At 47.1% G+C, this 23616-nt stretch overlaps 1 protein-coding gene across 8 annotated transcripts in view; it reads left to right on the plus strand.

The window, feature by feature from the left end:
- NCOA1 (nuclear receptor coactivator 1) overlaps positions 1-15182 on the plus strand; it is a 305911-nt gene extending 290729 nt beyond the window's left edge. For 5 of the 8 annotated variants that reach the window (XM_050948717.1, XM_050948715.1, XM_050948722.1 and 2 more), the window contains 5 exons: positions 1240-1639; positions 2876-3050; positions 7564-7747; positions 11854-11943; positions 13856-15182. In XM_050948717.1, coding sequence (XP_050804674.1) covers positions 1240-1639; positions 2876-3050; positions 7564-7747; positions 11854-11943; positions 13856-14026 — 1020 coding nt within the window. In that variant the 3' untranslated portion in view covers positions 14027-15182. Of the gene's footprint in view, positions 1-1239; positions 1640-2875; positions 3051-7563; positions 7748-11853; positions 11944-13706; positions 13764-13855 lie in introns of all 8 variants that reach the window. The other 3 variants (XM_050948720.1, XM_050948721.1, XM_050948719.1) reach the window with 3 other exon arrangements.
- The last annotated feature ends 8434 nt before the right edge of the window (positions 15183-23616 follow it).

Below are 23616 nucleotides of genomic sequence, written 5' to 3' on the forward strand. Positions count from 1 at the left end.
GTGGGCACTGGTTGCCATCAGGAGACGTGCAGTGGAGGCGGGGTCGAGCTGGGTCAGGATACCAGGAAATCTGAGTCAGGCACCAGGTTACAGAAAAGAGCCAAGTAGCAGAGCTGGGAAGGAACTGGGGACAGGCACCAGAGTCTCAGGTTCACAGTAAGGCAGGTCTAGCGCGGAAGCAAGCAGGCAGTCTGTGTCCTGGCTCAGACAGCTCCCTGTAACGGCTTCCCGGCGCTTATACCGGCATGGGCCAATCAGTGAGCTGCAGGGCTGCCACCCAGGCTCCGCTGAATGCTCCTTCCTGCAGTGTCTAGCGTCACAGAGTCCCCCAACAGAAACCTGGCCTGAGCTCCCGGTGGGGTTGAAGCTTTGGGAGCCCAGAACCTCCATTGTCCCAGGTTCTGGTTCCACAGATGCTGACAGACTCCACAGTGAGGGGTGCTCCAGTGTCGTGACTCACGTTGGCAGAACTTGGAAGAGAGCCGCCACCTTTCTTCCCCCCGTTTCACCCCTGAGTACCACGGACTTTTAAAATGTCATTTGTAATGATTATACGGCGATACGAGCAAGACAAGATTATGATGCCAACTAAGCAGGGACAGGTGGCGGGGGGCACAGGCACGAAAAAAGGGAATCTGGAGGGGGAGATCGGGATGGCGGGAAGAGGGAGATTGCTCAGTGTGCAGGGAGTGGTATGAAGTGAGTGATTGTGCTGAGAGAGTCCAGCAACAACTGTTGTTAAAGGCAAGGTTGTGGTAGCAGGGCGGGATCTGAAGCAAAACAAATGGTCCTTTTTGGACAGGCGTTTTTCTTGTTAGCAGCTGCATGAAATGACAAAAAGCGGAAATTTTTGCCAGTAGCTGCCCCTGCAGATGGAGAGCCCCTTGCAAAGGTTTCCTGTTCATAGCCAGGCTGATAACATGTGTTTCAAATCCCAACTCTCCAGGGTCTTTCAAGCTTTTATGGGGTGAGCATGTGAGATTTTCCATTCAGTTACAGGAATGAGCATGTACAGAGGCAGCTCTTTAATATTTCCAATCTACTCTGCCTTTGATCTGCCCTAACTGGCAGATTTACAGAGCTTCCCCAATTGCTCTTCGGGACTTTTAGCTTTCTTTGCAAAATGATGATTGACATCACAGGCCGCTGGAAAGGGCATTTGTCCGTCCCCCAGATGGTACGGTTACCCTGGCAGGGGCAGCGTTATCGTAACGTTCACATCTACCTCCTCCTCTGCAGCCACCTCTGAATGCACAGATGCTGGCCCAGCGCCAGCGAGAGCTGTACAGCCAGCAGCACCGGCAGAGGCAGCTAATGCAGCAGCGAGCCATATTAATGAGACAGCAGAGCTTCGGGAACAACCTTCCTCCCTCGGCTGGACTCCCAGTGCAGATGGGGGCAGCTCGCCTCCCCCAGGCACCCCCACAGCAGTTCCCCTATCCCCCCAACTACGGTACAAATCCAGGAAACCCTCCCACCTCCACCAGCCCCTTTTCACAGCTGGCATCGAACCCTGAGGCAGCACTGGCCAGTCGCAACAGCATGGTGAACAGAGGGATGATGGGGAACGTTGGAGGGCAGTTTGGTGCTGGGATGACCCCTCCCATGCAGCAGAACATCTTCCAGTACTCGGGGTCAGGTACGTCTTTGGGTGTGCCCTTAAAGTGGAGTCTGCTTCATCAGGTGATGCTTTAAGTATGTGGAGGTATGAGCGGGGGCAACAAACGATGCAAGTAAATAAATATACTGCATGACCGACGTAATGACTTCAATGTGTACCCCTTAGCCCCGAGTGGAGGAAATCCAGATCAGGCCATAATTACACAGTGCTTTTCATTTGCTGATCTCCAAGAGCTTTGCAAAGGTGGGTAGGAATCATTATCCCCAATTTATGTATGGGGAAGCTGAGGCACAGAGCGAGGCCGTGACTTGCCCAAGGTTTGCAGCCCAGTTCTTCTGACTGCCAGTCCAGCTGTGTGTCCACTAGACCGTGCTGCCTTTGCATTCCATTAGTGCCATTCACTTGATGATCTCAGTGCACGTATTGCAAGTTCTGGGAAGGCACCCCATTCTTCAGGCTCCATGTTCCAAATGCACCCCTCAGACAATGTAGAGATCTCTAGAAGTTGATACCATTTAAGTAAATAATTGTATTTCCCTTTTAAAAAGAGAGAGAGAAATTCAGAGTGGCCATTTTAATTAAATTACTTTAAATTTACATTCAGAAGCTAAATGTCTGAAAAAGGCCAAATCCTTGTGCATGCTCTGATGAGGTATCGGAAATCAGCTGCAGATGGAGGTTATTTCCTGTGTACAGATTATGTGGGTGGCTCAGATTAAATCAGTGAGTTTGTCCAGAATTGGCTGCAGATGGACATCTTTGTACTGCACCTGCTCCACATGTTTTTACACTTAAGCAGCACTTTTCCATAATGTAAAAAGAATTCAGTTTGAATCTGGCAAGATAGATCTGGGTTCTATAATTAATCAATAGAGACAATTACCCCACAGCTATCGCGGCTTTGGAAACCAACTAAAATTGTCCTGCCAAGTCAACAATGACATTGTCTTGTTCTCCAGTACAGTTACTTCAGCTCCTTCTCCAGGCAGCTGTTCTCTGGAATAATACCCCTCTCTTTATGGCAAGCAACTTCTGGGTTCCCCCCACCATTTGGCTACAAAATGCTGTATTCGGGTAATACAAATAACCAAAAAAAGGGGAAGTCCTCACAGGACACTACTGGCAGAGTAAGGTAATACTCTGCGTGAGTAAAGCTGGCAGACTCGGGTCCCGAGGGATTAAGAACAAGCTTATTAAGTAATGGCATGGTCATCTGCACAGTTTGCAGTAAAGCCATCTATGTGTTGTTCCCAGGCATGGGTCAGCAAAGTGAGCCTGCATTCGCTCCATCACTCAGCCCCAGCAGCCCTCTGATGTCGCCGCAGATTCCTCCTTCGCAGAGCCCCATGCTCCAGTCAGCTCCGCCGACCCCTGGATACCAGTCCCCAGACATGAAGACTTGGCAGCAAGGAACAATGGGGAATAATAAGTAAGTCTAAGCTCAGGTCAGAGTAATGTGCACGCAGATGGTAGGAGCAATAACTGCTGAGGTCTGCGCTCCTGCCCCTAACTGGTCTGGAAGCAGGGGACCCAGGGTAACAAAATATGGCTCTATGGATACTGACATCACAGTCGTCAAGGGGATTGAACCTGGCACCTTCAGCACCAAAATCACAGGCTTCTTCCACAGCAGCTCTCCTTCAGCTATGAGTCCGTAGTAGGTTGCGATGGTCCCTGGGCCCAGATACTAGAGGGAGACATGGTCACACATGCACTAAGCCAGTGTCCTACACCAGCCCATCCCCTAACCACTCACCCTGCTGGGAAGCATGTTGGGTTCCCAGTAGAACATCCATCCAGCCATGACCTTTAACTGTATAATTACCTTGTAAAAAACCAAACCAAAAGCAGGGAGCTCTCCCCAGTTTTTCATAGAATTATAGATTATTAGAGTTGGAAGGGACCTCAGGAGATCTAGTCCAACCCCCTGCTCAAAGCAGGACCAATCCCCAGACAGATTTTTTGCCCCAGTTCCCCAAATGGCCCCCTCAAGGTTTGAACTCACAACCCTGGGTTTAGCAGGCCAGTGCTCAAACCACAGCCTCTTTCCCACATCTACACAACAGAAATAACCATTTCTAAACACACTTTGGAAGTGTGGTTGTAGCCCATGTGCATTGTGGTGTTCTTGCCCCTGTGGACAGAAATCCCTCCTTGAATCCTGGGGGATAACTAGGCTAAAAGATGATTATAACAAGTTTATCTCTGATCTCACAGGCAAGAGGAGGATGTGCTATAAAACACATGGGGAACATGACTGTTTCACTACAGTGTTTAAACATGGGCTTTTCCCTTCTCTGTCCTATTTTCCTGTTGCACTTCAGATATTGCAGTGAAAAGCCCCCTAGAAATGCCTGTAAATTACAAAATGTCCTGTCTTGGTTCTGAGTCTAGAATAACACACACTCTGATCAGGAAGGCAACATAAAAACCTGCGAAGACCAACAGGAATCTCTCTTGTATGGTCTGACCTGTTTACAGTATGCAGTAGGGTAAGCTAATGCCTGTCCTGCAGCTCGATGATGCTCTGTGTTACATAAAAGAGCTAAGTACCCATGGTGGGGGGTGGGGTGCATCAGTGTGGTGATGGGGGAGGAAGGTATCATCCATCTCTCTCCATTGCCTTCAGGAAACACAGTGCCTCAGGCTCCTATCAGTCTTGCCTCTCCCACCAAAGACTTCAATAGTTACAGCACCTCATACAAACTGGACACTTGGCACTTCTCATAACACAAATAAAAGGAAGTTCTTCTTCACACAGCGCACAGTCAACTTGTGGAACTCCTTGCCTGAGGAGGTTGTGAAGGCTAGGACTATAACAGCGTTTAAAAGAGAACTAGATAAATTCATGGTGGTTAAGACCATAAATGGCCATTAGCCAGGATGGGTAAGGAATGGTGTCCCTAGCCTCTGTTTGTCAGAGTGTGGAGATGGACGGCAGGAGAGAGATAGCTTGATCATTGCCTGTTAGGTTCATTCCCTCTGGGGCACTTGGCATTGGCCACTGTCGGCAGACAGAATACTGGGCTGGATGGACCTTTGGGCTGACCTAGTATGGCCATTCTTATGACAGAGAACTTCCCCACAATGATTCCTAGAGCACAGCTTTTAGAAAAACATCCCATCTAGATTTAAAAATTGTCACTACAACCCTTGGTAGATTGCTCCAATGGTTAATTACACTCACTGTTAAAAAATTACGCTTTATTTGTCTAGTTTCAATTATGTTACACCTTTCTCTGTTAAATTGAAGAAACCATTCTTAAATATTTGTTCCCTATATAGATATTTATAGATTGTGATCATCACCCCTTAACTTTGCTTATTAAGCTAAGTAGATTGAGCTCCTTGAGTCTGTCTCTCTAAGGCAGGTTTTCCTACCCTTTAATCATCCTCATTGCTCTTCTCTGACCCCTCTCTAATTTATCAACATCCTTCTTGACACCATATTCCAGCAGCAATTGCACTAGGGCCAAGTACAGAGGTAAAATAACCTCTCTGCTCCATCTCAAGATTGCCCTGTTTATGCATCCCAGGGAACACACAAACTCCAACAAATCACTTCATGCCCTTTATTTCAGGGCTCGCTTTATTCCGAAACAGAGCAGGCAACTCAAAACACTCTCAGCAGCCCTCATCTCCCTTCTCCGGAGCTCAGGCTGTCCCTTAGACAGTTCCCTGGCCATATGGTCTCTGGGGTCTCAGTCTGTCCTGTGGAACTGCATTTCCCAGAATGTGCTGCTCTTAAAGGGCCCAAGGACTGTAATGGGATGGGCCTGTGCACCCCAGGCCCAGGATTCTATTACAAATGTATTATTAATATTGCTGCTGCTCATTATTTTACAGCAGCGCAAGATGTTAGAAGACGTGGTCTCTGCTCCAGAGAGCAACAATCTAAATCTCAGACCTGACCCAACAAGACAAGCAGTAGAGAGGGAGTGAGACTCGGGTACAATTCACAGGGAATGCTGAGCAGGATTAGAGGGGATGTGACCTCAGGATAGAACCGGGGAGATCTCTGCTGGAACACTGTCCCCACTTCTGCTGTCCCTACATTAAAAAGGAGGTTGAAAAATTGAAGAGAGCTCAGAGAAGAGCCATACAAATGATATGAGGGCTGGAAAACTTGCCCTGCAATGAGACTAAAGGAGCTCAATCTGTTCAGCTGGTTGAAGAGGAAGAGAAAAGGCAGCTTAATCCCAGTCTGTAAATACAGTACCGCACAGGAAGTGCCTGATGCGAAAGGGCTCTTTAACCTGTCAGAAAAAGATTTGGAGGGACAATGGTTGGTTGACAGCTCTACTTGTTGGCTGATTTTTGTGGGTGTTGGGTGAGAAGTGTGTTTTGGTGAGAGGTTAGAGCGATTTGGCAGACGGAACCTAGACGTACCCTGGGAGTCCATGGAACTAGAAGGTCACGGATGATTTTTGTGTTCTTCACCATGAATTCCAAACACGCCTGTCTTCTCGTTTTGTTTGCTCAGTAATTTGGCCGAGACAGAAGAATCACTTCATTGATTTGGTTTCAGGCTCATACAGTGCAGAACGGCTCCAGTGCAGTTGCTCCAATTAGGGGATAATCTCAATCTCTTTGTTATATATGAAGCAATAAACGGCTGCCCAGATTGATTAAGGTGCTCAGCCGCACTTGGGCATTTCATCAATCTCGGAGGCCATCTGTTGGAGTGCTGCAAAGCAATACAGATTATGGCTGTTAGACAGCAAACCAGAGCAGGGCATTTTAATACTGTATTCTCTCTCCTCTTGCAAGAGCTGAGCTGCCTCTTGGATCTTCCACAGACTATACAGCTGAGGATTGGTGTAGAAAGACACGATCTGATCTAACACGCACTGAAGTCAATGGAGAGCCTCCCGCTGACTTGGGTCAGGTCCATAATGCTCTGGATGAAGGTCCAGCCCAGGCACCATACCATTTCCTTCCTCCCTTTCTGCTGACAGATCTTCCTGGAGCTCTGTGTGTAAATGCTATATAGAAGTGTTTCTCAAATGGTCAATCCTGACCCACCAGTGAGTTGTGGGGCCCTAGGCAACTATAGACTTCTCCCACCCCAGTGTGGAGCTGGGGTGAGCCTGCCCCACACTCACCCGCCAGCAGCAGCTCCTGTCCTGGCTCCCCACTCCGAACATCACGACGTGGTCACAGTACCACTTAGGTTTGGCCTGGCCACTCCTCTGGGACAAATTCAAGCGAGTGGTGGTGTGACCTGGTGCATAGGGTTGCAGTGCCACTCCGGTTTGGCCATGAGGGAGGGGCAGGTGGGCCAAACCTGAGTGCTGCTGTGACTTTCCATTTTGACTTTTGTAAATATACAGCTGTATTTTTAGGGTTCCATTTTCAGGAGAGTACTTGCAACTCCCAGCGACTTCATCACACACCTCTGAGAGCAGAATTTGGCCCTTTTACTTGTAGGATTTAAAGGGAAGGAAGCAACGAGGTTCTTTAGAAACTAAGTGAGATTTTATAGACACCGCTCTTAAGACAATGAGATCCTTTTTAGAGAACTTTTAAAGCAGCTTACGAAGTTTAATGTTATCCCTGCTATCAAATTCTGTAGGTTGCTTTAAACGTTCTTGGGGAAAGGGTCACTCTGTTAAATTTTGTAGGACATTTTCAGAAGGGTGGTATTTTCTTCAGTAGATAGAAGCAGGAAGTCATGAAATTCCTCCCCAGGAGAAAATAAGCCACAGAGATCTGTCTGCTGCAAACATTGGATCAGCTATTTTTTAAAAAGCCTTTATCACTCCAGATCCATTACTCCCCCTCCCCTTCCTTCTCTGTTACAGACATCTCTGTGGTTCCATTTCTGCAAGGATGCCTGTTGCTGGAGTCACTCTCCATGTTACAACTGGAAACCGAGCCCTGGCCTCTCTGAGCTCCTGACTTTGTGTAATCCCTCTTTATTTTTTTGTCTGGGTTAACAGTGTATTCAGCCAAGCTGGGCAGAACCAGCCCACGCCTGCGCAGCAGGGAATGTACAACAACATGAGTATCACCGTGTCCATGGCTGGAGGAAACACGAACGTCCAGAACATGAATCCAATGACTGGACAAATGCAGATGAGCTCACTGCAAATGCCCGGGATGAACTCCATGTGCTCTGAGCAGGTCAGTGTGACAGCATCCTCATTCACTGGGCACTCCAGGAGCACCAACAGTGATAATGTCACTCCACTGACCATCAGCCAGTTTCACTGGGGGGGGGGTCCCTTAACAGGTCTCTGCCCTTGTTTATGGAGATATACCTATCTCATAGAACTGGAAGGTCATCACATCCAGCCCCTTGCCTTCACTAACAGGACCAAGTACTGATTTTGCCCCAGATCCCTAAGTGGCCCCCTCAAGGACTGAACTCACAACCCTGGGTTTAGCAGGCCAGTGCTCAAACCACTGAGCTATCCCTCAGCTCTCTCTACTGGTGAGGCGCATGTGTCCCACACTAGCTTTGTGGTGCTCTCTCTGGGAGTTGCCTGACTCCCTGAGCCAAGGAGCTAATGGATTTATTGCGTTTAAGCTTTTTGTTCCAGGGTTTTGTATACCAGATGCTTGTTGCTGTAACTCCTCAGCACTCTGCATCATGCACACCCCTACCTCTGCTGCCTATTGTCTAGCATGCCGGGGACCTGGAAATCCTGGCTCAGGAGTCATCTGGTGCTTTTGTGCAGACTTAAAAAATGTCCCTGGTGATCTCCCTTTTCTCTGGGATATTTACCTTTAGGTTATCTCCTTCCTGTGCTTGAGAGGCAGGGGCCCATTCCCCATAGTACAGTTAGCTGTGTGACACTGGAGCAAAGGGCTGGAGGGAAGCAGGCAGAGGCCTCTCTCGCTTCACTGGCACCCACAATTGTAAGCTTAGCTGTGTTTTGAAGCCTTGTGCAACAGGCACCAGATTAGTCAAATTATGAGATAGTTACATCAGCTCACCAGGAGCGGACGGGCATGCATTCAACTCTGCAAAGATAGCGGTGGCTGCACTGAGAGTTCCCAGCTGCTAATGCCTCCTGTTGCCCCTGAGTGTGCCCTGAGGATTCCTTATCGCTTATTAAGGAGAACTTGACATTTCATGGGAAGATGAGGCAGATTTTTTCATATTTAGACACCCCCAGGAAGTCCCCAGGGCGTGGGTCTGGATTGGTAAAACTCCCAGCCAAAATGTCTGAGTGTAATGTGATGGCTCCTTCAGATCCAGTATGTCTACTTGGGTGAGGTACGAGGCCAGTGGGCTGGCTTTGGATCTTGTCTTCTAGAAGTCACCAAATCCTTGTTAAGTATCTTTTTCTAAAGCTACTGTTAATAACCAGTAAGTAACTAGTGTAATAACCAGTTCAGCACCATGGAAACTCACCGTTCTTTCTAGAGCCTTTGGATCAAGTTCCGCTCCAGGGCCAGCTGACACCACTCGCACGGAAGTCAGTAGCATGCCCGCTGGTTACACCAGGGCTGACTCGTACCCCTTTCCTGTATAGCCAGCTTCTGCAACAATCTTCAGTCACAGAGGATGATGGTATAAAAGTGAACACAGACAGATCCATGAGCACATGCACCCTCCTGGAGCCAGGCAGATATGGATCTCCTGTTGTTACACTCCGAAATGACGGCAGTTAGCTATAGCACTCATGGCCCTAGGAACTCGTTTCAGGAGACCATCCCTTCAGTGTCTGTGCAGAGTAGTGCAGGTGGTGGAGAACAAAATGATTCACTACCCACTTGTGCACGCTGAGGGCTAGGAGGTGCAGTTTGCATTGAGTCTTGCTAGAAAGCAGTGTGGAGCTGCACCAGCACCGAGGGGGCACTGGGAGAGATTCTGCCTCCAGAGGTACAGTCTCTTTCAGGATGTTTTGTGCATGCAGCTGCTCACTTTGCATCACCTGTAAGGATGGTGCAGATTGCTTCCTCTAGTGGTGGGAGGCATTCTAGAATCATAGAAACATAGTGTTGAAAGGGACCTCAAGAGGTCATCTAGTCCAGCCCCCTGAGCTGTGGCAGGACCAAGTAAATCTAAACCATCCCTGACAAGTGTTTGCTCCGCCTGTTCTTAAAATCCTCCAATGATGGGGATTCCACAACCGCCCTTGGAAGCCCATTCCAGAGCTTTTTCTAATATTTAACCTAGATTTCTCTTGCTGCAGATTAAGCTCATTACTTCTTATCCTACCGTCAGTGGCCATGGAGAACAATTGATTCCCTTCCTCTTTATAACAGCTGTTCATGTATTTGAAGACACTTATGTCCCCTCCTCAGGCTTCTTTTCTCAAGACTAAACAGGCCCAGTTTTTGTAACCTTTCCTCATAGGCCAGGTTTTCTAAACCTTTGATCATTTGTGTTGCTCTCCTCTGGATTCACTCCAGTTTATCCATATCTTTCTTAAAGAATGGTACCCAGAAATGGATGCTGTACTCCAGATGAGGCCTCACCAGGGCCAAGTAGTGGCTCCTTCTCCTCCCCAGCTCTTTCCAAGTAACTTACTCGATCGAAGACCAAGGAGTGAGCAGTCCCCACCCACACTGCTATTGTTGTGGAGGCATGCAAATGGCAAGGGAAGCTGCTTGCACGTGCCCTCATGCCTGCACCAAAGGCGAAGCACAGTCTTGTCCAGTGCTGCTTTGTGGCGAGTAGTAGGCCTCTTTAGTAACCATTCGGTCTGAGGGAGATTCTCTCTGTTTCCAGGGCCAGACCTGAGATCTTGCAGGTCCAGAAGGATCTTTAGCTGTTTGGTTTGTGACTCAAGAATGTGGTAAAGCACCTTTGAGATCCGTTGCGTGACAAGAGGGATCTGTGCTGTATTGCTCTTGGCAGCATCGCCTCTAATTATTTTCATCTGGGAGCATTTGTCTGTCTGCACTTAAAGCTGCTCTGAGCCATGCCTCCAACAGCTGACCTCTCCCAGCCTGTTCGGAAGGGATTCAGTCACGGGGGCTTTCTGAACTGCTCGTTATGGCTGCATTGAACAGTCTGGAAACCAGCCCTAATTGTGCATTTGCTGTAGAATGAGCTGGGAACCGAGGGAGCTTGGTTTGAAGACGCACTGACTCAGGCCCTGCTTCGTAGGCCAGACTTAGGTCATCGTGTCCTGGCTAGCACAGGATTAGTCCCTGGTGTCATCTGACGCGTCAGTCTGGAAGCAATATGGAGGCTGAGCCATTCTGCCCCTCCTGTCAGTTCACTGGAGTTTCATGCTCCCCGTAGATAAGATGCTGTAGGGAACCACCAGCAGCCCAAGTGGTGGGCACAAGGGAGCTCTCCTCAGAAGGAACTTGGATAATCTTAGTCCAGCGTGCGATCAGTGAAGCAGACAAGCATTGCAGCCCCTCCATGGCTTCATTCTGCTACAGCAAATGGAGTGAGCCATCTTGTACAGTGGGGGCACTGAGAGGCTGGGCTTGATGGAAGGTTTTTCGCCTTCCTCTGCAGCATGGGGCACGGGTCACTTGCTGGAGGATTCTCTGCAGCTTGAGGTCTTCAAACCATGATTTGAGGACTTCAGTAATTCAGACATAGATTAGGGGTTTGTTACAGGAGTAAGTGGGTGAGATTCTGTGGCCTGCATTGTGCAGGAGGTCAGACTAGACGATTATAATGGTCTCTTCTTGCCTTAAAGTCTAGGAGTCTATGAACTCAGGGGGCCCCAGCCATCCACTTGGCTGTATTGCTTTAATTAAAACATTCACTGACAACTTGCAGCAGGGAGTCCTGCGGAGTCAGGAGTGCTGCTCACGCTCTGTCAGCACCAGAACCAGGTCTGCAGCCCTGCCCTGGGATCCATGCGTCTCTCACCACGATGTCCACAGCATGGTTAAAGCTGGGAGAGGAGAATGAACTGTGCTCCCTGCACTCCTAGAAGGTTAAAATGGCAGAAGCTGTAGCTTGGGGAGGAGGTGGTGGGAAAAGATCGGGGAAGTAGTGATGGGGAAAAGGAGCCCAGCATTTCTAAACCTCTCCTTGGCTCAGAAATTCTGCCGTTCGCCTTTTGTGAGGCAAAGCAAAAGAACACTGTAATAAACCAGCTTAGTCCAACAATGTCCCACTCGGCTACTGCCCCGAGGCCATTCCAGCCTGTCACGCAGAGAATGCCAGCATGTAGGCTCCACATACAGAGCCCAGTGCTAGCGCTCTCCTGGGATCCCTCACTTGGTGCAGAGTTGGGGCTGTAGGATGGGGCACTGGGGAGAGAAAGCAGGTGAACCATCACTGAGCCTTGACCTTGCTTTGACAGGTAAATGACCCAGCGCTGAGACCCACCGGCCTTTACTGCAACCAGCTTTCCTCCACTGACCTTTTGAAAACAGAAGCAGATGGGGCGCAGGTCAGTAAGAAACTCCTAAGCACAGACCCATCTGAGGTACAGAGAGGAGACGTTTGACATGTCTGGGTTGGTTACCTCAGTAACTGTAAACTTCTTGCACCTATTTTATCAGCGGGTTTGCCATCAGGGAAGGTTTCTGCAGTGGCAGAGAATAAATTGCAGGGCTCAGCCCAGTAGGGCCTTCTATTTTCTGTGTAGTGTAGAGCTAGAATCTGCATTCGATGACAACAACCTGCCTCAGAAATCTTGCTTTATTCTCCTACTCTGATTTAAGCCTGTATGGATCAAAGCTTGTTACTCTGGCAGGAAGGGTAAGTGTCCCCAGCAGTGCGGGGAGCACAGTCAGTGCAGTGAGCTGAGCTGGAAAAGTAACTGGACATTGGAGAGACAGGAGTCGCTAAAATCCTTATCGGCTCTGAGGCTGGCCCCAGGTACGATGACAAACGAGAGATGTTTCTGCTTCTGAAGGGCAGGACTTGCTTGTAGAACTATGGGAACATTTGCAGTCAGAATCCTTGTCTCTGTGACACAATGTGTTGATCACGAGCCCCTTGGTAATGTATCAGCGTGCGCTCAGTGCCGCCTTGGGAGTTGTCTGAGCCTGATTACTGTTGAACCATTTGTTCTGTTCAGAGAAAGGGGCTCAGCACTTTCTGCAAATCAGGCCCTTTTAAGGTATCAAGTTGGAAATCCAAAATAACGAGCAACTTTTGAGTCTCTTGGGCCAAGTATTGTCGTTCTGCCTTGCAGTACTGCCAGTTTCAGCGCAGAGCATGCATCTGTCGAGCAGTCTGGAAAGAACCAGCATTCTACCAGTTTGTTTAGAGATGACGTGTTCTGCTTCAATATGAAGTTCTCTTTGTTTCCCCCGTTTGCTGCTGAAGTCTAACTGCACCTCATGCTGCTTTTGTGTGTAGTCAGTCTTGCAAAATTCTGCTTGCCCAGGGCAAGGAATTCTGGGCTTTTCATGGGCTTATAGAAGAGCATCAAACAGTATACATTTTTCAGTAGCATTATCTTTAAAAAGCATGGGTGAAGATTTTTGCCCCTGGGCTGGTTACCATTTTCAAAATGGGTAATAAATACATATTTAAAACAAAATAAAAGTTGTGTGTGTGCCTCCTTGTGTTTTATTAATAATCCATTAAGTATCACAGATCAGTTGTACCTGTCACCACTTCTTTCATTTTGCTCAGTTTGGACCATGAAAATCAACTAATCAATTTCAAGCTTTTAATTTCCTGATCAGTTTTTCACCTTGTGGCTCTTGTGCATTAGCAAGATAGTGCAGTGTTTGATTTGCAAAGACTGTAGGGAAATGTTAACACCCAAACAAAACAAATCCTATTTTTATTGGAATAAATAAAGAAGGAAAATGTGTCCTACCTCTAGGTTCTGTGACACTTCAATTTTGGACCTAACTCTATCTTGGTATTGTCCCTTTGATATTCCCTTGCAGCGAGTGGGATGCCATGATGTACCCTGTTCAGCAGCCTAGCATAAGCATTCTACCTTGTGCCTTTTGTCTATTGGGCTGCAATTGAAGGGGCTTCAGCAGTATTAAAACTGGAGGAGATTGGTTTCCAGCCTTTGATACTGTGCTCCCCTCAGAGCAGGTATCACAGACAAGATGGCTCTCAGCACAGAGTGATGGCTGGCCGGCAGCTGGAGACATGGGAATGCCAATTTTTTTTTTTTAAATTAAAACATGTGAATCTTTCAGAGCTCTGATCCAAATGAGTGCAGTAGTTTTCTTTTTATAGGAAAAGAAGACAGAAGAGTTCTTCTCTGTGGTGACTACAGACTAGAGGAATTCTCTAGTGAGTTTCCACTTCACGTAGTACCCAGTCCATAAGCCAAGGGGCCTGTTCCTTTTTTCCTCTAAAAATCTCTCTTGTCTTTTGTGTCCCAGCAGGTACAACAGGTTCAGGTGTTTGCTGACGTGCAGTGTACAGTGAATCTGGTAGGTGGAGACCCTTACCTGAACCAGCCTGGTCCAATGGGCTCGCAGAAAAGCACGACAGGTCCTCAGACCCCTCAGGCCCAGCAGAAGAGCCTCCTTCAGCAGCTACTGACTGAATAACCTCTTTTAAAGGAATGTGAAATTTAAATAATAAGACATACAGAGATATATAAATATATATATATATTATATATTTTTCTGAGATTTTTGATATCTCAAACTGCAGCCATTCTTCAGCTCTTAGTGTTTGGAGCAAAAAGGTTTTTTTCTTTCGGTTTTTTTTTTGTTTGTTTTTTGTCTTTCTGGGTTTTTTTTGTTTGTTTTTTGTAAAAGGCGTTGGATGTTGGCAAATAGACAAGGCAGGACAGTCGGTTTCTTGAGCCAAAATTACAGATGATTCTTATTTTTGTAATCAGTTGCTGGCATCTTACTCCAGATGAAGGTTTCTCGGGGAAGTGGGGAAGGGGATGGAGGAAGAAGCGAGTTGAAAGAGACTGCTTCGGAAGGAGGAAGATCATCTCAGTTTCAGCTGGATCTGTCACTGATTCGTGTCTCAGCCCAGTGGGAAGGTGGGGAAAGACACCGGACTTCTATCAGAAAGGCTGTTTTTATTCATGCTTAAAAAACCCAAACACCTTTTCTCCCCTCTGCCCCAGCCCGCTTGTGCGTACAATCAGCTTTTTCTAGCAATCGTGAGTTTGTCAGTTTTAAAGAAAAACAGAGAGTATTTTGACCCATCATTTTTTCCATGTTTTATGCTGGTGTTTAAAGCCTCCTAGCGAGAGAGGCCACAATGTGTATATCACATCGGGGAAAATAATAATAATAAGACAAAAAAAAGAACAGTTCGGGGGGGAAAAGCTGCAATAATTTTTAGGGGGAAGGATGGAGGAGGAGGGGGAGGGTTCTGTCAATTATTGTAGATAAACATTTTCTGATTAAATATTAAATAAAATTAAGCAGTTGTTTTTTTCTGCTTTGATTGTGCTTAACAGCTGAGGTAGCTTAAACTATTTAAAATAATAATAAAAATAATAAAAATTCAACTCTCTGATGGGGGACAGCTTATTTTTTCCCCCTCAAACCTGTCGCTGTACATAGCTCTGATGTCTTGTATACATTTGTTTTCTTCCTTTAGTTGCGATCACTCTTAAGATCATCGCTTTTTATTTGATTTATGATTTTTTCCCCTTTTTCTAAAATTATGCTGGTGTGTGGAAAATGTGTAGCTTTGTTGACTGACTGCATTTGCAAGCGATAAAAACAAAGAAATGGAGATGGCCGCTAATGTTGTATTGCTTTCTGATGGCTGTGCTATGCAGTGTGTGGATTTTCCCTCTCTTGGGGTTGGAGGTGGATAGGGGCAAGTCTAGTTTTCAGAGGTGCTGAGCATTCACTGTTCCCACTAGTCAGTAGGAGCTGTAGGAGCACTCAGCACTTCTGGAAATGGGCCCCCTAAGCTTCGAAGGACTAGTTCATTCTGCCCCACAGAACAGCCTGGTCCAACTCCAGTGGGAGGCTTGACACTACCAAAGCCCACAGGGGATGTTGTAGTTGCTGCCACTAGAGAGAAGGGTTCCTGCTCCTGCCCTGCCACTCAGACAGAGCCACCAGCAGTCGCAGAACAATATTTGGTGCCGTCTGCTCCCCTCTTGTCTCTAGCATTTGCTCCATCACTCCCAGCCACATCCCTGGAGGCAGATCCACCTCAGGAAGGAGCCATGGAAAACATGGCTGCTGAGATGGAGGCCCAGCAGGAGGGACGGGTAAACTATGTGCAGGCAGTTCTCCACTGCTGAGTCCTTCAGGCCCATCTTATGGGGAGAAGGCATTCAGAAGCCTCCTGGGCTTCCTCTCTGAGTGCAGAGCGGGACAGGTCTGGAGCCACAGGTGGGCTGGATGCAGAGCACAGCCCCAGAGCCTCCAGGTGGCAGGACAGATACTTGCTACTCACTGTCTGCCAGAAAAGCAGCACGCTGGCATGTAGCTTTGTCTCCTTCTGTCACAGAACGTGTATAATTCCTATAGGAGGTGTGGCCCCCAGCAGGCTCTTTGCTTCAGTTAACTTTTCCTCCTAGAAGGTGGAGATGGAAGAACAGCCAGTGGCTAGAGTCACAGTAAAATGAGTGAAGTGAACCAAAGACAGGTCTGCAAAGCTCTGAGCTTGAGCCCAAAGGGGTCTAAGCCCCTTAGTGTCTCTGTTCTCCCAGAGGGGGAAAGACCAGAACTTTTAATACAGACCAGGAAAGCCCCAGCCATTAGTGTCACTCCCAGAGGAAATACACTCAATTCCGTGACCACAGCCAGAGAGTTGTTAAAGGAGATTTCTTCTCCACATTTGATTTGAGATCCAAACCTCCACATCCCCTCCCCGGGCAGGAGCTTTACCGATCACAGTTGGGGAACTGTATGTCCAGTTCTGTGCACCAATGGTCATCCTAACATCGGCACCTTGCAGCTCCACCAAGCTGAGTGTGATGAGCAAAGGCGGCCTCAGATAAGAAGGGATGTGTGATAGCCCATGTGGGAGACTGGCTAATAGAATCTGGAGCAGATATGGCAGCTCCATCCAGGGTACTAGAATTCTTCCAAACTACAGGGGCTTTGGCCATCTGGACTCAGCTGGATACGATACCACACTCTTGTAGGAGTTGCTTTGTGCCAGGGGAGGTGTATCAAAATCATGGATCTGATGAGAGAGCCAGTCCAACACTCTCAGAATTCACTGTGTCCAGGTGGTGTGAGCCTTACTGAGATGCTAATTCCCTGCCTCCCCAGGGGCTGCAGCGTATGTATTCATGCTACAACAGTACATGGCACATTACAAGACAGAGGCACCCTGCTGAAATAAATACGAGCCTCAGACTGTGCAGGGGGAAGAGCTGACAGAAGTGAATTCCTTTTGGATGTATTCCCCTTCATTCAATCGTTGGGGCAAGCTTTAGAATGTGGGGCACCTAAGAGAGAGGCCACAGTACAAAGCCAATGCCATTCAGATGCCTGGTGCAACATATACACTGTCCTCTCTGTGGGCAGAGCCAAGAAATTCTTCAATGGGGACCTTGTCTCAGTATATCCATGACTGCTTCCCTGTCAGCTCCTTAAACCAAGGACTTCCCATACCGCTGTATTCATGCTCTACCCTCCACTTCCTGTACTGCTGCTGGTTGTACAGGAACCCTAAAGAGGCACAGCTGCAGGCTAAGCACCGTTCTAGTGAAGGCAGTCCATGCAGAATGCTTGCCAGTCCTCACGCAGGCTCTGCCCTGTCCAGAACTGCAGAAGATATTCAGGCAACTGTGCAAAGAGCCACATGTCTGAGTCCCGTCAAAAGCGCATGGTAAAGTTTGGGTCATGTTCTGTGTGAAGACCAAGGAATCCCAGCTAAGAGCTTGCTAGGGTTCTTTGTTAGCCCAACCCACAACATTAGACCAAGGGTCAATTTCTGAACTCCCCTGTGGAATCTAAAGTTGGTATTGGGCCTGGGCTACACTAGCGGGGGGATTCGAACTAAGATGTGCAACTTCAGCTAAGCTATTCACGTAGCTGAAGTCGAAGTATCTTAGTTCGACTTAACTGGCTGTTCTCACGGCAGCAAGTTGATCACCGCGGCTCCCCCATCGACTCCGCTTAAATCCTGCCAAGGTGGAGTACAGGCATCAGTTCGGGGATCGATTTATCGCATCTAGACATGACACGATAAATGGATCCCCGATACATTGAACACTACTCACCGAGCCAGCGGGTAGTATAGACGTACCATTAGAGGGAGACACTAGCCTCATCCACACTGCATACAGAATACCTGCGATCTCTAGCCCTTCTTTGCCTAGCCATCAAATCCACTTTCATAGCCTCCCTAGTCTTAGTGATGAAGGCAGAGGACTGGCCTCTTTCCTGCTTAGCCTCCAAGCTTCATCTAGCACTAGAAATCTTGCCATACAATCAAGTCCATACAATTTCCATGCACAAATGGAGTGGAATGGATTTTAGTTTGAACTGAAGTTACAGAGCCCAAATGAGTATAATGCCCAATGCAGATTAGGGCTCCCTTCCAGAGGGGGGAAGCAGTCTGATGACTGAGCAGCTAAGGATTTCCATACGCACCTTCACCTAACACTGAGGAAGGATGGCCTTGTAGTTAAAGGCACAGGCCTGGGTTCCTGGCTCTGCTGCAGGTTTCCTATGCAGCCTTGGTGGATTACAGTATCTGACTAACTTCTTGGGAGAAAACAGCAGGTACTAAATGACTCTTTAATCTAGTGGAGAAAGGCAAAACAAGAACTAATGGCTGGAAGCTGAAGCCGGACCAATTCAAATTAAACATAAGACGCAGATTTGTACCAGTGAAGGGGATTAGCCATTGGAACAACGTACCAAGGAATGTGATGGATTCTCTTCAAATCAAGACTGGCTGCCTGTCCGGAAGATTTGCTTTAGCCAAGCAGAAGTTAAGCTCAGTACAGAGGTAACTGGGTGAAATGTAGTGGTCTGTGCTATCCAGGAAGTCAGACTAGATAATCTGATGGTCCCTTCCGGCCTTAGAATCTATGAATCTGAAATCACTCAAGCTCAAATTGTCAAAAGCAGCCTCTAATGCTGAGTGCCTGGATTGTGGTGCTGCTAGGGCAGGATGCCAGGGGTAGCGAGCACCTACAATGCTTAGTGACCTGAGTTGGTCTCTGAGTGCCGAGCGCCTCTGAACCTCCAACCCTGGGTGTCTAAAATGGGGCACCTAAAAAACATCAAAGAAGCTAGGACTTTTCAGCTTGGAAAAGAGGCGATTAAGGAGAGATATGATAGAGGTCTTTAAAATCATGAGTGATGTGGAGAAAGTGGATAAGGGAAAGTTATTTACTTGTTCCCATAATATAAGAACTAGGGGTCACCAAATGAAATTAATGGGCAGCAGGTTTAAAACAAATCAAAGGAAGTTCTTCTTCATGCAGCGCACAGTCAACCTGTGGAACTCCTTGTCTGAGGAGGTTGTGGAGGCTAGGACTATAACAGCATTTAAAAGAGAACTGGATAAATTCATGGAGGTTAAGTCCATTAATGGCTATTAGCCAGGATGGGTAAGGAATGGTGTCCCTAGCCTCTGTCTGTCAGAGGGTGGAGATGGATGGCAGGAGAGAGATCACTTGAGCGTTACCTGTTAGGTTCACTCTCTCTGGGGCACCTGGCTTTGGCCACTGTCAGTAGACAGGATACTGGATGGACCTTTGGACTGACCCAGTATGGTGGTTCTTATGTTCAGGTACACCCAAAATTAGAGGCAACTTTTTGAAAATGTGGACCTTACTCTCTCTGCCTCAGTTTCCCCATCTATCAAGATAAATGTATTCTGTGCATTGCAGTACCACCCACCACGTGCTAGGTGCTGTCAATACACTACTCCCTGCCCCCAATAAGATCACAATCTAAGAAGCCAAGCAACATCCATAAGGGTGGGAGAGATGGATAAAAAAGCACAACCAGAATAAATACTGTCACTCCCAAATGTGTACCTTGACTGGCTGACTTGTGGGCAATGTGGCAGAAATGGGTCTCGAGGGATCTGCAGGAGTGTTGATGTGCTACCTGTTTCTCCAGGATGTTGTGAAGCTACGCTTGTCAGGCTGGAGATTTTCAGGCCGTGGATGGAAAGTGCTATAGAAGGAATAATGATGATGATCATCAATCTGCAATGGCTATTAATACAATGCCAGTCCTCTTATCTCTGCTCTTCCTGTACACTGCTGCTCCTGTACCTAGAACCCATCTGTCTGGACCGGTGGCAGCTCAAATCCCAGCAAGAACATATTGCCTGGTAAAATCCTGGTGTTTCTGGAACTTGGATTCCCAATCTAGAACCCTGGCCCTAAAATTAGCAGTCAACAAGCCAGAGAGGTTAGAGAAGGATTTTTCCCTTTCTCCTGCTTCGTAAAGTCAAGGAAGATCTCAATGGGAGAAGAGAGGGGGTGGACACAGATGATGAAGAAGAGGGTACCCAAAAAGTTCAGTGATGGTTGGTGGCTTTGCCTGATTAACAGGTGTCAGGTGGGAGCTGGATTAGGGTGGCTGGATTCCCATTCAATCTCCAGATAAAAGCTACTCTTGCTTTTTAGATGATGTGGTCTGTTGCCACTGCTCTGTGGAAGGGTCTGTGTCTGGTACCCTGTGTGTGTGAAGTCAATGTGTGCTTTCCCCAGCATGGCCAAAACCTAGTGACCAAAGGAATTTCCAAACACTGCCTAAATTCCTATGCTGTAGTGTAGGGGTGTGTTCTGTGGGGTCGCGGGAGGAGTGTGGGACAGGAATGCCATTCAGCTCATTTCCTTTCCTAGTTCTGTCTTGAGCTGCTCAGGTGTGAACAGTTCCTGCAGGGCAGCCCCTTGCTCGCGGAGTTCAGTGTCCTGTGTGCAAAACAGCCTTGGGAGCTCAGCAGGGGAAAAGCGAGCTTGTTAATTAAAATGAGCTGTGTGCAGCAGTTACTTGACAAGGCACATTTTAAGGATCTGAGATAACCTACTAGTAATGTGGGGCTGGGCTTGTCTTTTAACACAGCTGTAAATAACAATCCCACAGTGATGTGCACACATGGTGCAGTTCCTCGCTGACTTTTCTCTCTGCCCTGGTCTCTTTCCAGCCCGTTGGATGCCTGCCCCAGAAAGCAGCATAGTCTAATGATGACTGTGTTTGTGGGGGTAGGGTTCAGGACTCTTTCATAGCAGCCCCAGCTGCGCTACTGACCAAAGCGGGAGACAGGTGGCAGTCAACCAGAAACCAGTGTCTACAGGGGCTCCCCCCCACACACACATATGTGCCAATCTGCCCAGTGCAGAGCAGTCTCTTTTCCTGGCCAATCAGCCATCTTTAAAAAACATGTTTCATTTTGTTCGGCATTTCATGACTGCAACATGGCACCGCATGTGCATGATACCATATGGTGCGAACACCAAACTGTCTCCAGAGATAGTTGGCAGCTAGAAATGCATCTTCGGATCTCTGGCATGTGAGACATGAGTATGAAGACTGCTGCCCAGAGGAAGTGTATAAATGCAAAAGACCAACAGATCCTTGGGTTGGGTCCCAGAAACTGTTTGGCCAAACTCTGGGATGTAAAGACGCTAAGAATACACTTGGATTTCAGCTAAGTAGGTGCTATTCTACAGAAACCATTCAAGTATTCAGTCATCAAAACACATACTCGAATTGGTATTGAATCCCTCCAGCAGTACCACCAAGAAACAATCCCCTCCCTTCACGCCACAACAACAGATTAAGATTTGTGAGCAGGAGCCCCAATCCTCTCGTTGGATTTGTGCAGGCAGACCCCTACACCCGAGCAAATATAGGATGAGAGGCAGCTGTTTTGCAGCAGAGCCCACGTGGATGCTGGCTGTGTTTTCCTCATAGAAGACATCATGTACCTCTCTGCTGCCTGCACATTTTTTTCAGTTCAGAGAATAGTTTAAACTAGGTGTGTGTTCGATTTTTTTTTTTAACTTGTTTGGAAGTGATCGAAGTGTGAGAACATAGTGGAATAAATAGAGGAACCAATTCTAGAGCTGTAAGTAAAACATTAATTTTGCTTTCTGGTCACTTATGAGCCTATCTACTCTGCTGGTTTCCCTCTATTCTTATAAAATAAGAAGTACCATTATATTCTACTAGCGTAGCCCTAAACACTGTACTGAGAGAGGGATGAGGTGTAGCAGTTGGACCATTACTAGAAAATGCACTGGGGATGTCTTAAGAAGTTGACGGTAAAGTTTTAATGTGCCCTTGGTTCCCATTGTGATTTTAAAGGAGGCCTTGAAAAAGGACAGAAAACAGTGGGGTTTTGCCCCTTCTTGCTTCTTTAGGATGTAAAGGGAAGGCCTGACAGACTGCTGGTTTGGATTCCTTTTATATTTATTTGGCTGCTCATTGGTTGCATTATAAATTCAGGTCTTGTCTGCCCTGTTTCTCCTGAGCAGCTCTATGGAAGACTGGAGAATTTATGAGATGATGTAAGAAACTATGCAGCTGTAACTTGATTAAGAGGGGAAATTATTTCTAATGAGACTGTTTAACTCATCATAACAAACTGTTGGAAGAAAAGCTTTTTTCTTAAAATTCATCACACACACGTCTACTTCTCCTGTAATTAAGGGCTCGAAGAGCTCCCAATCCACAGATCTTGAATCCTCCAAGGAAGAAAAAAAGGAGTAAATTTGACATTCCTGATATTTAAGGTGAAAAGCAAGCACAAAAATAACCTTTTAAAAGGGTTTAAAAACAACCCCTCCCCCCAACACCTTTCAGAAAAAGTGCTTAAATCTATGCTTTCCTCTTAGGTCACATCTTTAAAGGTAGCTGAGGCTGCCTGGAAATGGACACTTGTAAAACCCCACAAATTCCTAGACTTGCCACCAACCCAGGTAGAGAAGTATGTCACAGCTTCATCCTTTAGTTAATAATGTTTATAAAGCACTTCAGAGCTGAAACAAGCCTCACAAAAGTGCTGAGTAATAATCATCTTAATCAAGGTGAAATAAATAATGATTTTAATGCTCATGTTCCAAGGAAAACCTATGCCTGCAATCTTAGGGGGAACCAACTGATTGGTACTGGAGTCTCAGGCCCTGTCTATACTAGCAAACTCCATAGCTATAGTTCATCCCCTGTGCAGCCCCTGCAGAGGGAAACCATAATGCAGACAGGGTGTGACAAGGGTAATCACACCAGAATTCTATTTACACTGAGGCTTCCACCATTGCTCTCAGGGTCGGGGCTGGACAATGTTAACTGTCTAGTTTGGGGAGGACAGCTCCTGATCTCTGCAACCAATCATGCCACTGTATTAAAAGATCAGAGTGGTCGGGACAGTGCTTGTACATCTTGTCTGAACAATGGTGCCTTTAATTCCATGCTTGGGCTTGGTATTGACTCACTGATGAGGGCATCAAGAACATTACTCTGCCCGACCCCAGTGGGGTGCTGTCCACCCTTGTCCCCAGCTGCCATGGCATAAGATGAGCCAATGGCCCTGGTTCTGTTCTTCAGCAGCACTTCCAAACCATCCTCAAACATCTCAGAAGTTTTAACGTGTACTGTGATCAAACGACCAACATGCTTTAGAAATGCCTGGATGAAAAGCAGGGGCAGTGCCTATTAAATAGCTTCAGTAGCAGCAGTGGGGGTCCTACATGCTGCTATGGCCTGTAACTCAGGTCACTGAAACATGGGTAGCTTTAGGTTACATTAGTCACAGCTTTCCATCTAGGGAGGAACTAACTACTAGTTTTGAAGCTAGGAGGGTGGTTGTTCTCACCACCACCAATTGCTGTCTCTGCTGCCTGGTTAGACTGAACGTTAGTGAAGCTGCTATTTCCTCCCTATTAAAAAAAAATGGGGGGGGGGTGGGAATCATGACAATGAGTTAGAGAATATGAATCCTGACTTCCCACTTATTTTAGGTTAGTGTGACTAGCGATGCCAACGGAGTTACTCCCAATTTACGGGAATGAGAAGAGAATCAGTCACTGGAGATCCTAATTATTTTCTTTTTAAAAGTGCTTCATATTTGTTAATTGCTTTTTAAAAAAACTTCCCATAGAGGAAAGCAATTTTTGCCATTCTTAAAAATCTGTCCCAAAATAACCCGCAGGCACAGATTTGTATTTTGGTTTTATCTTCCCTGCTCCTACTTAAAGTTGAATTCACATTACATTGTGAAAAATCTC

Source organism: Gopherus flavomarginatus, chromosome 4 (assembly GCF_025201925.1).
Source record: "Gopherus flavomarginatus isolate rGopFla2 chromosome 4, rGopFla2.mat.asm, whole genome shotgun sequence".
Lineage (NCBI taxonomy): Eukaryota > Metazoa > Chordata > Testudines > Testudinidae > Gopherus > Gopherus flavomarginatus.